The sequence below is a fragment of the Ixodes scapularis genome, unplaced genomic scaffold, assembly GCF_016920785.2.
Source record: "Ixodes scapularis isolate PalLabHiFi unplaced genomic scaffold, ASM1692078v2 PGA_scaffold8__174_contigs__length_109621045, whole genome shotgun sequence".
In the NCBI taxonomy this organism is placed as follows: Eukaryota; Metazoa; Arthropoda; class Arachnida; order Ixodida; family Ixodidae; genus Ixodes; species Ixodes scapularis.
The window spans coordinates 28,823,509-28,836,074 of NW_024609883.1; the positions used below are offsets into that span (position 1 = coordinate 28,823,509).

The window sequence follows — 12,566 nt, forward strand, 5'->3', positions numbered from 1 at the left end:
TACTCTAGGGTAAGGGTTTTGTAGCTTTGCGTTCGAAAACCTACCCGCGTCCAGCGTCGCTCTATCTGTTTCATCACGTGGCACGTCCCGCCGGAGTAGCTCGGATCGATTTGGGCAAGATTTCGAACATGGCCCTTCCCTTTCCCGTTTTTTGGAGCTGAAGAACAAAGCAGGCCACGAGCGATTGACCGACAGCCAACATAGCTTGTGAGTGGCTGTCCGAACCCATGTGATGACCGTACTCATAAAATTTGACGGAGGGAACTCCCCCCCCCCCCCCCCCCCCCCGGCAAAACAAACGGAAAGAAGCGGATTGCCGCACGACTTATGTCAGAGTCGTGTCGTCTGACGATTTCTGAAGTATCCTATTTGGATGGGCCTTCGGTAGGCAGTCCGAAGCCCCAGATTCTATTAGGCTTAGAATGTGAGTAAATGCAGATAATCTATTATCTGTAAGCCTGAAGTGTAAAACTTTTAATATTCTCGAATGGAATATTTCGGAACTGGCGTTCGAATTCTCGGGCTTAAAACTTTCTTTATTTAAACTCACTTTGTAAACCTTGACACGACTATATTGAGTAGGGTTTCAGGAAGGAAGTCTACAAATCCTAAAAAAAGTCAAGCGTAGAAAAGAAAAGGCATCATTTGAAGTACTAAGTCTACTGAATGTAATGAGTAGTTATGATTAATATTGTTATTTTTGTCAAGGAGTTGGCTATCACTGAACAGTCATAAAATAAGTAGACATTTATAATAACTTTTTGTAACCATCTTTTTCGAGTTCACGTTCTGCACCGTATTCAGCCTTTAAAAACATGGCATTATTATACGAGATCACCCATGACTCATCCATAAGACTCGATAGATCCCTAAAACCGACTATGAAGTACATTAAACTATGTACTGAAGGTTGGTTTCGTTAGTTCATGGTGTCAAGTTTGAATATACCAATGCTTATTGAAACGTATATGCAAGCCAAAACTATTTACAGATTTTTGAAAAGCCTTGACAACGGATGAAAAAGGGTACGAACAAAGAACATCTCAAGTGCAGCTACCAATATGTATTGGCAAAGTTTTATTTATACTATCTCGCACTCACGTCTCTCGGCAAATTTGCAAGCACCCCGTGACCGTCAGCTACGGTAGATCTTGACCTCCATTTTTTTTTCCTTCTTTTATCTGTTTCGAGGGTTCGCCGCATAGGGGGCAGAGATAAAGGCGTGGTGCCTGACAAAGCCTCTGCCCCCTAAAGTTCAGCAGCTCAAAATAGTTACATAGGCAGTAACATATTCTACAAAACATTATACAATTAAAATAAAACAAGATAAAAAACAAGGGGAAATAAACACTACATTCATTTGATAAAAAACACTATAAACGTCAGTAAGTGTTGGTCGTGAAAAACCGAAGTCAGTAACAACAAACAAAAAAAAAAACTAGAATGCAATCTTTTGTGCCTCCGACATATCAGCATCAACACCAAGTTCACATGAAGTTGTACAATGAAAATATATATGTGTGAAATTAGCCATACCTAGTGATTATGTTCTTAGTGCAATACACTATCCAAATGAGAATGCGATTTCATTGCCAACCAAGAAACTTCTGCAATCCCTTTTAAAACCAGGGGACGTGTTGTTAAAGGTAAGGTCCAGATCCGTTACATTTAGAGTTTTAGTTGTTTGAAAAATTAAAGTTTGTTGACCATAGTTGGTTCTTATGGACGGCATCGGACATGCACTTAGGCTGTTTGCTGGTGTGGTGTAAAGTCAGTTTTTATGTATCCATAGTTGAAATCTTAAATAATATACTTGGTCTGCCTTAAGCCGACCAACTGTGATGAAGAGTGGTTGTGCCCCGAAATTTCTGGGTGTCACCTTTATAATTTTCATATATTCGTAAGATCTTTTCCTGCAAAAGAAAAATTTTAATATAATTCGCCGCTGTCGTCGTTTTCCAGCCCAGAACACCATAACTAATTTTGGAGTAGAATAAAGAATAATGCAATGTGTGTTTTCACCAAGTAGATATCAAATTCTGTATTTATAAATGCATCCTCTTACCCGGGATAAATCAGCCTTTAGTTTGTTTACATGGCGATTCCATGGTAGGTCCTTAGAAAGCAATAAGCCCAAAACTTCTTGTTCTGCCACTTTATCGAATATTGTGCCCTCGTATATTCCGTTAATGAAACTGTAGTCTTGCTTATTTGCTGGTTTACCTTCACCCAAAGACCAACCCGGCGTGACCCTCGCAATCGGTACGAAGGATCCACCTGATGCTCGATAAGGCGACATAAACAATAAAATCATTTCCTTAAAAAAAAATACAAATGCAAAGAAACTTTTGGGTTGCCCCATCCAGTGTGGTCAACGATTAGCTGACACAATTGCCTACCGAAGCAACCCTGATCGTCTCCTTTATGACTCTTTTTGCACAATTGGGGTTGCACACAACAGTGCAACCCCAATCAGGCAAGTGATCATTGCATTCTTTCACGTGTTTAGCAATCTTAGAGTTCAGAGACCTGTTCTTAACAGCCCTGATATGACCAAGAAGCCTGTCATTTAAGCGCCGTTTTGTCTGCCCCATATACGATAACCCAAGGTCGTCGGAATATCATACACTACACTAACCTGGCAATCAACGGCTTTAAAACTAGTTTAAAACCAACTTTAAAACTGAAATGATGTTCCAACAAACTAAAAGATAGTTTTAAAGCTTAATTGGAGCGCCTGCTGCCTTCAAGATTTCCACAAGTTTTAACTGAGGTTATGGGGTCCTTGTTAAGCATGGTTAAATGAGAAGAGACAAAAGAAAATGCGTTTACAATTTCCTGTAATTCGAAATTAGAGCTTAGCCCTTGAGGAGGAGGGAGGGTACGGAGGGGAGGGTATCCCCCTCCTCCTCCGCTCACATTTAGTTGGAAATGTTCGCTTAATTTCCCACTAAAATTTGAAAACATTTACCCGCTAAAGTTAGCGGGGACACTTTGAGAAATATTTCCCGCAAAATTCAGCGGGATATTGAGCGAAACTTTTCCCGCTGAATTTAGTGGAAAATTAAGCGAAACTTTTCTCGCTAAACTTAGCGGGGAAATTATCTCCCCTTAAATGTAGCGGGGAAATTTTGCGAATATTTTCCCGCTAAGTTTGGCGGGAAAATATTCCTATAATACAACGATCGGTTACTCCCGGTTGCATTATTTTCATGATGCAACGCACGCGGTTATGCCGACGCCAACGGCGACTCCACTCAACCCGGAAACAGGCAGCTGATAGCATGCGCTGTAAAACAACCCCAAAGAGCGGATGAGTCTCCTGGTGGTGGTTGCATACGTCCACAAAATGTCCCACAATCTGAAAAAAAAAGTGGCCAATTGCTGTGAGGTCCCGATGGTATTTTCAGTCCCCCAAAAGATGGCCAGAATTTGCCCTCAAGTGCTCTCAAACATAGAAAAGCGCTCAAAATTCGGGTGCACGAAGCGACATCAGCGACAATTCGTTTCATGCACAGAGGGTGTTGTGCATAAATTACACCTTACGTGTGGTAGAAGTTATGTAGGACAGTCTAGCCCGTGTGTCAACGACCGCCTCCGAGAACACGATTAGTCCTAGTGAGCAAAAGGTTAGGGGGCAAACGAGCTGCTGGTGGTTAAACATTCGACTAAAAACCCCGAGACTGGGACGAGAAGGGACGGACAGATACAAAGTCTCAAACACAGCTGAAATTTATTCGACAACGAAAGGGCTTATGTAGGCATCAACTCCTACACAAAACATTACAGACGAGAGAGATAGAGAGAGAGGGAGAAATGGGGAATCCCGTGCCACAAGCAGTAATTGATTACAGACTGATTCGAATGACTCAGTTTGCTTCCGCCAGAGCCGGTTGCGCTAAGAAACACAGGGAAATAGAAGTCAGTTCCGTGTCGGGAGTAGTGTGCAGGATCTTGTTTGATTGCGGATTATGCCACATAGGACATACCAAGCTCTATATAAAAGATCGTCTCACCGAACACGAACGTTGTGTCAAAAACAAAGATCCATATTCGGAAGTGTCAAAACATCCAGTTGGATGCAATCTTTGTCTACCTAGCTGGGATTCAACCACAATCGTCCTAACAGATAAAGATGACCGGGAACATTTGATAAAAGAATCTATAGCAATCATAAATCATAGGAAGCGGTAAATAATCCATCCCTCACATCGGATACAGAACAGAGAAAGTTCCTACAAATGTGATGCCTTGGCGCGTTGGGTCAAGTGTTTTGTTGCGTCCTAAGGGGTTTTGGTTGCTTTTGTCCGATTTTAAGTTTTATCGAGACCAATTCACTTTGTGTTGGATTCCTGGTCGTTTGGTGCGTTGTCTCCTTTCTGTTTTAGTGTTCCGGCTTCCGCCAGAAAAGTGTAAGCTTCGAGTGATCCTTGAAACGTCTTCCTTTTTGAGTTTTATGGGGACACTAAAAAAAATTGTCTTTTGTTCTTAGTATATGAGGGAGGTCACTGCAACTCATCTCTATTGTAAAGGTTGATTTGTTTTTGTTTTTATTGTAAAAAGGAGGTCACTGTTTCTCAGTTCTATCGCAAAGGTTGCTTTGTTGTAGTGTTTGTGGCACGGGATTCCCCACTTCTCTCTCTCTCTCTTTCTCGTATCTATAGTCGGTAACAGGTCAAGAAGGAAGTGGAAGCCCCTCCCACCTCTCCCCTTTGGCAAAGCGGACGCTGGAGAGAAGGCGACCTCCTCTCCTCCGTACGCTCTGCTGAAGTGGAAAGAGGTGGGAGGAGCTAGCTTCCACTTCGTTCTTGACCTGTCACCGACTATAGTGTTTTGTGCAGGAGTTAATGCCTATATAAGCCCTTTCGTTGTCGAATAAATTTCAGCCATGTTTGAGGCTTTGTGTTTGTCCATCGCTTCTCGTCCCAGTCGGGGTTTTTAGTCAAATTTGTAACTGCTAGTCCCTTCATGCCACCGTAGGAGGACACCGTCCACCTCATTGTCACACCTGCCAATGCACACTAACGTTTGAACAAACGACAATTTGAGGAAAATTTCCAGATCGGACTATCAGAGAAATCCTCTAAGCGTACCATATAGCAACATTAACGACGTGTTCTGTCAGCAAGCCATCGATAACGCTGTATGAGAAGGAAGTGCTCTTTCTAGACAGTCCTTTTAACGACTAGGTGTTACCTGGACCTGAGATATATCCTGCATGTGTGCTCTTGTAGATTTTAAGTTTTCGCAGTTTATTAACATTTTTGTAAATAATCATGGCGCGAATGTATTGTGCGTCGTCCTTTTCTTTCTTTTTTATTTATAAACTTCGTTTTCTTTTGCTTCTTATAAATATCAGTTGCGAGTCAGCGCTTGTGTGTTCTCTTATGTGTGTCTTCCTTGTCCTGTCCTTTGCGCGCTGCTTTTTTACCATGTGTGGGGGAGGGAAGGTTCCTATTGCTTTGTACGAGTTGAGGTTCTCCAGAGGCAACCGATGCTACGAGCTGATGAGCCAATCAGGGAGCATCAAAAGAGCCCCATCATAGTGTCCGTCATGTTTGTGTACGTGTTCTATTATCGCTGAACCAATCACGAACAGAATGGCACTGCGACTTGCGCTCTTCACGCTGCTTGATTCGTCTCATTAGCTCATAGCGTCGGCTGCGTCTGGACCAAGTCAACTCACTGACGTCACGCCACTGCGGTGGCGCTGCTGTCGCTACTGCGCATGCGCAAACGCTTCACTCCTCCCGATTTTGGTTTCTGCGCAAGCGCACTGCCCACACCTTGTGTGGGCAAAGCGGGCTTCTTCGTAAACACTGCGCTGGTGTATAGCTGCTGGTCACGACGGCGTGTGAAAAATTTCCGAGAGACGTGAGTGAGAAATGGTATAAATACGACTTTCAGTCAGTCAGAGTCTTGAGAGCAAGGAAATCAAAGGAAGTGTTGCTGAGCCGGAAGCTCAATGTAATACGACTTTGCCAATAAAGTTTAGTATATAGGTACGTTTGAGGCGTTTTTCGTTTGTCCACAATCGTTCGTCCTCTCCGGTTTTTCCAAAATGTTGCACATGCACCAGTTTGCCTGTCTACTCACTCTATCTTAAAAATGTCTATATTTAAGCGAGGGCTTTAAGTAGGCAAGGATTAATTTAAGAAAGATATTCTATTTTTCTGTTGAAGGTCTGCCTGACTACCACACAGGTGCTCTTTTGCTGTGTACAGAACCCGTAATTTCTATGCAATGTGGATTAATGCAGCAACCATCAACTGTTACAGGTGATCTGCAAAGTGCATTGCGCCACACCCGAAGACGTCAACCGAGCTGTTCAAGCGGCCAAGGTGCGTATCTTCACACATATATGAGAGGAAGGAGTTTCAACAAATCATATTCGGAGTACTGATACTACTTTAGGCGCGCGCTAAAAAAACACGCGTATAAATCACAACGATAGATTTCGATATGAATATCATTTGAAAACATATGATGAAACTCACCAGTACTCAGAGCGTTACCTAGAATTGCCAAGAATTTCGAATTTATGTTGCATTGCATTGTAACTTTGATGTGCAGGCGGCCTTTGAAGATGGCGAATGGGGTAGGATGAGTGCGAGAGACCGCGGCAAGCTGATGTACAGGTGGGTGACTGTCTGTTAGTGCCATGATCGCTGCAGTTTGTTCCATCTGAACGAGCCCGTTTTTTTAGTTCACAAAAATGACAGCGATTTTTATTTCTTCACTCCCTTCCATTTTATGATCCATCCCATGCATTATGCGTGGAATGCGAGCATTAAGGAGCGATCGTATTACGGGCTTAAGTTGCGCAAGTTGGTTCATTCCTTGTGAATGGCGCCAGCTAAACATGAAAAACACACAGAAAAAAATTATAACATTCGCACCGCTGGAGTGATCGTCTAAACCTTTTTAGAAGATATTACAGAGTCGTTTCGGTAAGTGAAGGTTATACTGTTTGTTTACTGCCATCACCCTCCTCTGCAGCATCGGTATGCACTATGCAGACAACAGGCACGTTGGAGATGTAAAGCATGCAGCGTCGTAGCCGGTGCACGTAGAACGTTTTCAGCTGTCGCAGAGGTGGTCGAGATCGGGCTGTGGACCGAGAAGTTCTAGATTCGCTTTTTTTGTGGGGATGAGTTTCTATTGAATTATTTTGGTGAGTGCTTGTGTACATTGTTTTGCTTATTTTTCCATGATAACCAAACGATTCTGTTGTCATGCACTGCTATGAGGTATGCACAACGCAACAACGGGCAAATGGGGAAATTTCCGGAAGTCAGTAGTTTACTCTGTCCATGTCCCTGCGCTGTTTGTTCCCCTTTAAAATGAACTGCAAACTAGCCCATTCGTCAACGCTACTAGGCGTCATAAAGCATTTTAGGCTTTAGTATAAAGTGGGCGAAGTTTACATACGATGACCGTCCGTTTACGTATCAGTCGTTGATTAGTACCGCGCACACAGACTGGCCGACTTGATGGACCAGCATCGGGAGGAACTGGCGACCATCGAGTCCCTGGACTCTGGTGCCGTGTACACGCTCGCGCTGAAGACGCACATCGGCATGTCCGTGGAGACGTTCCGCTACTTTGCCGGCTGGTGCGACAAGATCCACGGCAGCACCGTGCCCGTGAGCCACGCCCGGCCCAGGAGGAACCTCAGCTTCACGCGCAAGGAGCCCATCGGGTGAGCGGCGGCTGAGAGGTACACACTTTGTCGGTGACACCTCGGCTTTCTTGGTTTCACAGTGATGAGTTTGCAGTTCGTTGGATACTAAATAGACATTGGCCTACAACAGGCGTGAATGGACCTACATAATGTCACTGAATAAGTTGCGGTTGAGAATAATGGCACTTGAGCTATCTTGTTGCTTAAATTCGCCCTTGCCAGTTATCTTAAGCATGATCGGAAATCGAAGAAAACGCTTTTTCGTCCTACAGAAATGCTAACACGGCCCTCGTACAAAGAAAAACAATATTGCCTGAACTTCTTGAGATCTGTTTAAAGCTTAAAAAGTGACATTTTTGAATTGTGACAATCGACAATTGTTACCGCTTTGTAATAGGCAACAAAATGGCGCCGTCTACAAGGCAATCATGGACTGGAATTTCGATTTAGTGACTACGTCTTCATCAAACAGACATCCGAGTACTGCACTAGGACTTGTAGTTGAAATTAGGGATAAGTGAACAACCCTGGTCGAGGGACCTTTCTATGGAGCTGTGCTGTGCTATAGTCTCACACTAAAACTATGTATGCAGGAGTCTACGGTTTCCAACCTCACATCTTGTGCTGCAATGGCCAGTTAACCGCCCTGCGCGCGGACAGAAAAGATATGCTTATCGCGGCATGCACATCACACATGCACATAACTGAATCATGCAAGTAAATGTAAATGAAAAAAAAAATCTGAAAGCATAATATCACCGGTTGTTTGTATGCGCACTGAAAAAATATTATATATTAACACAACATAAATTAGGCAAATGCGCAAACACTTAGTATGCGAGCCCATAGAAAACTACTTGAATATGACAGTAGGCTTAACGTTTGCTTCACCTAAACAATTGTAACTGTACAACAACGTTGTTGCTGTTTGAGAACGTTTGCAAGATTCTCTTCAAACCATGCTAGAACGGAACCTGTTGGGGAAAGTTCACATTCCGTGTTCCGTGTTTCCCACAAATTCCGAAATGAGTTCGTCCTTTAATTAAGCACTCCCAGTAGTTGCAACTATGTAACACTTTCGTAACTCGTAGTCCTTCATGAAGAGCTCAGGTACTGAATGCTTTTGCCGTATCTTACGTAAACCAACGTCTTTCGTCAATGTGGTCGACCGTAGGTTAGTGGTCGTACTGCACCGGCCAATTATATCTTTAGCAAATATACCGAGAAACCGCGCACTGGGCGCGCAATAAATGATAAAAATATCCTGTATACTCCTCTTTGTTCTAGCAATTTTCACCAAGTAACACAGACGAGAGGCAGAGACAGACATGGTATAGCACAGTTGCTTGCCTGCCTTTGCCCACTTGGCTGCGTTGCATCCGCCGCACCCAACGTCGCCTCCCTTGTCTGCTATAGCCGATTTTTTACAGGATGTTCCCAGCAATCCTTTCGGAGCCACGGAGGGCGCTTCACTTTGGAAAATAGCTAGTTCTCATCTACTGCGGAGACATCGGACGCCCCATGGGCCAGAGTAACTTCCTGCTGTCTTAACTTCCATACAACAAATCACTTTAAGCCGCGGACAGGGCGCTAAAACAGGGAGGCCGTAAAGACCGGCACATTTGGCACGTCTTCCAAAATTTGAATTCTAATCGTACACAGCTAAATCTGGGCACGCGAACGCCGTTCTGCAAAAAAAAAAAAAGAAATTGTCTATTTTTTTGGAGCTAGACTTAGAGCTGGTGAAATATTAAAAATAGTCCAAAAACAGCGGCCGTGCTTTTTTGTGTTCTACACCGGATGGTCGTCGTATGAACACTGGTTGTCTTGCTGCTATAGATGGTCATCGTTCATGTTTTTTTTCTTTAAAATGTTTACTTCTCTCGATTATCTTGGCCGTCGCCTGACTCTACTAGGCGTTCTCGTCGTTTTTGTGTTTAGCAGGCCACCCGGGAGCGAACTCGCAAACCAGTAAGCAGACAACGAACAGTCTGGTGTCGGACAGAAAATATGCGGCCGTCGTTATTGCTTCTTTTCAAATATTTCACCAACTCTGGGTTGACCTCTAACAAAATTTGACGAAACTTCTTGGGAAAGGACGTTCGCATGCCCAGTTTAAGGTATGTGCAGCCCCTGGAATGTGAAAGACCCATTCGCCTATGCAGTTCATGCGTTGGTGTTAAAGGGGCCCTCCGGAGCGTTCTGCGATGGTCTATTTATGGCGGTAACTCAATCTACATGCCCTAAGGATCCTAAAAATCATAAAATTACGGTCATGCGCGGCAGATTTCCCTCCTAAAATTGCTATCAAAGTCCCCGGTACGCCCCCCTTTCTGAGATGACCCCGGAAAACGGGAGGGGCATCTCTTTACGCGTCAGCCAATAGCAAGCGGAGGATTCCGGCGTCACTGCGCGTCACCAACGCGGCCGAGCGCCGACCCGCGGAGGAATCTCTCGCACACGCGCTGACCGTCGTCAAGGAACCCGAACTTTGTGCTCGGCAGTCGCCGTTCGTCGCACCGCAACGTCGCGCTGCTACTGCAATACGCAGTCGCATCCCACAGATGACAAGGAAAAGTTTGACTCGTTGACGTGAAAGGATCGCAAAGCTGGCTTCGGAGTCGGCATCCACGAGAAGAAGGAACATGTGGCCCGCACACGCATGCCTGCAGACGCCCCGGGAAGCAGACGAGCCGACGCGCCGACGCATCACCCCCTAGCAACAAGCTTGCGGGGAGAAAACATAGTTCGCTGGTTTTGGTGCGATAATTCCGGACTGTGTTCCCCGCACCACAATCAGTTTACGTTTTTCTCAAACTCTAATTTACAACAAGCTTAAAAAGTGTTTCAATATAACGTTCGCATTCACCGCTAGATGCAGCATTTCCATCGGTCAAGTTTTAGCGATGGGCAGGGAGTGGGGGATTGTCTTCCAAGAGAAAATAGTCCCGATATATTTCTTCTGCCATCTGCTTAATAAACGGTTTTGTAATCTAAAACTTTGTATACATATTAACTTGCACCTACTACGCAATATAACAACATAAACAGACGATCGCAGAGAGCTCCGGAGGGCCCCTTTAACTCCACGAATGTCAGACACACGAAGGCGAAAAACCAAGTGTTAATTTATTTTTTCGTACAAGAAAACGTTGTCCTTGTCAAAGTCAATTCGGCAGATTTAACTTAAAATGAGTTCTATGAGGTTTTTTTTTTTCTTTATATTGCTGGGGGAGGTTCGTTTGGAATTCGAATTTCGTAAGGCCGTATGTGCTAGCCTTTACGGCGTCACCCTGTATTCGCCTCGAGATCGAACCGTGTCGCCACCGTGCGGCCGAAATTAGAAACGCGCGAAAGCGGGGATACCGCCGTGCGTCGTCTGCTACGGGCGCACGCTCAGAACCATGGATCTCGATGACGCAAGCCCGTTTCAGGCTGAGCTTGACGTTACTTATTAAATGTTTTAGGTTTTTTTCGCCGTTTCTTTTTACTAAAGGTTGTGTTGTATCTTTTCCGATGCGTATAAATTTAGCAAAGCGATTATTATTAAGTCGGAAGCTTCCATATTCTTGAGGCGCATTCCCACCGGTGATATAAGCAGTCGCGGGAGGCGACTAGATCGCATCGCAAAAAAAATTAGATGGTCACACCGGCGTGTGCAATGAGCGAGTTCAGCGCCTTCGTTGGCGAGTCGTTTCTCGAAAACTCTCGCTCCGAACGCCATTGATTGGCTCAGCCGCTCTGCGACTAGATCGCATCGCAAAAAAGTCGGGTCGAGAAGCGACTGCTCAAATCGCGTCGCTTTTTGCCCGCGATGGTCGCTTTTGCGATGAAAGTTATCGCGCGACTAGATCGCATCGCTGGTGGGAACGCGCCTTTAGTGAGTTGGTTTGTATACAATCGCTGGTCCCACGTATTTTTATTATCTCGCACAAACCGTGGCTTTCATAAAGCATTGAACGTTGAGTGGGTATGTGGTTTGATTAGAAAATTAACCCGACTGATCGCTATCCTTTAATAGACTAATCAATCAATAAATCCGTATGTTGATTTTTTGCCTGGTCATATTGCGTGAAAGACGTTAAAACTACACATTTTTTCACTGGTTTTACTATGTCATAAATGGCATATTGCATTCCCATTGTAAACTTCACGTTGTGAGTCCTACATAAATATGAACACAGAAAGCCTTTTAAAATGAAGTACTTTTTAAAGTTATTATTTAAACAGTATAATCACCCTCGGTGAAATGACAAGCACGCTGAAGGGGTTTACCGTGCAAGCTTGTGTCAGAGAGGAAATAAAGACGTCAAAGTAAAAGCAGGCATTGTTTACTCCTTGTTGACTTTCTCCAGCACAAGACTCCAATTAACCGGCAAAAAAAATTGCAATTATAGCATTACTTGAATAATCTGAAAGTTAATCGATTAACTGTCCACTCCCGATATACGTTAGATGAGGGCGGAAGGTGATCGGAAAGTCTCGTGGAGGTCGCTAGCCTCATCAGTAAAAGAGTATCACTGCGGCCGATGCTGTCTGTGTCGTGGTGCGCGTCGTTTGTCGGTGTTGCAGAGTCTACTGTGTTTGGATGCAAGATTATTTAGCCAGAAATTTATAGTAGTAGCCTCTTGACATCCGCGGCCCTTCCCAACATATTGAAGCGGGTGAACCCACACTACCGAGAAAAGCATTTAATAACAGGAACACTGCTGTGTTGCTCGGTTACACTCGTTTATTACAGTCACGGCAGATATATTAGAACAGTTTGTTTCACTTGTCCTGCCAACCGTGTAGTTTGCAGAACTTAACTATAGAAGAGACACACTTTCCTCATCGCAACGCAGTAGAATTGTTCAGACTAGGGTGACCACCCGTCCCGCGA

At 44.3% G+C, this 12,566-nt stretch overlaps 1 protein-coding gene across 3 annotated transcripts in view; it reads left to right on the plus strand.

Annotated features, from left to right (window-relative positions):
• LOC8037504 (cytosolic 10-formyltetrahydrofolate dehydrogenase) overlaps window positions 1–12,566 on the plus strand; it is a 241,410-nt gene that overhangs the window by 177,046 nt on the left and 51,798 nt on the right. For all 3 annotated transcript variants that reach the window (XM_042286777.1, XM_042286779.1, XM_042286778.1), the window contains 3 exons: window positions 6,279–6,341; window positions 6,574–6,638; window positions 7,481–7,702. In XM_042286777.1, coding sequence (XP_042142711.1) covers window positions 6,279–6,341; window positions 6,574–6,638; window positions 7,481–7,702 — 350 coding nt within the window. The remainder of the gene's footprint in view (window positions 1–6,278; window positions 6,342–6,573; window positions 6,639–7,480; window positions 7,703–12,566) is intronic.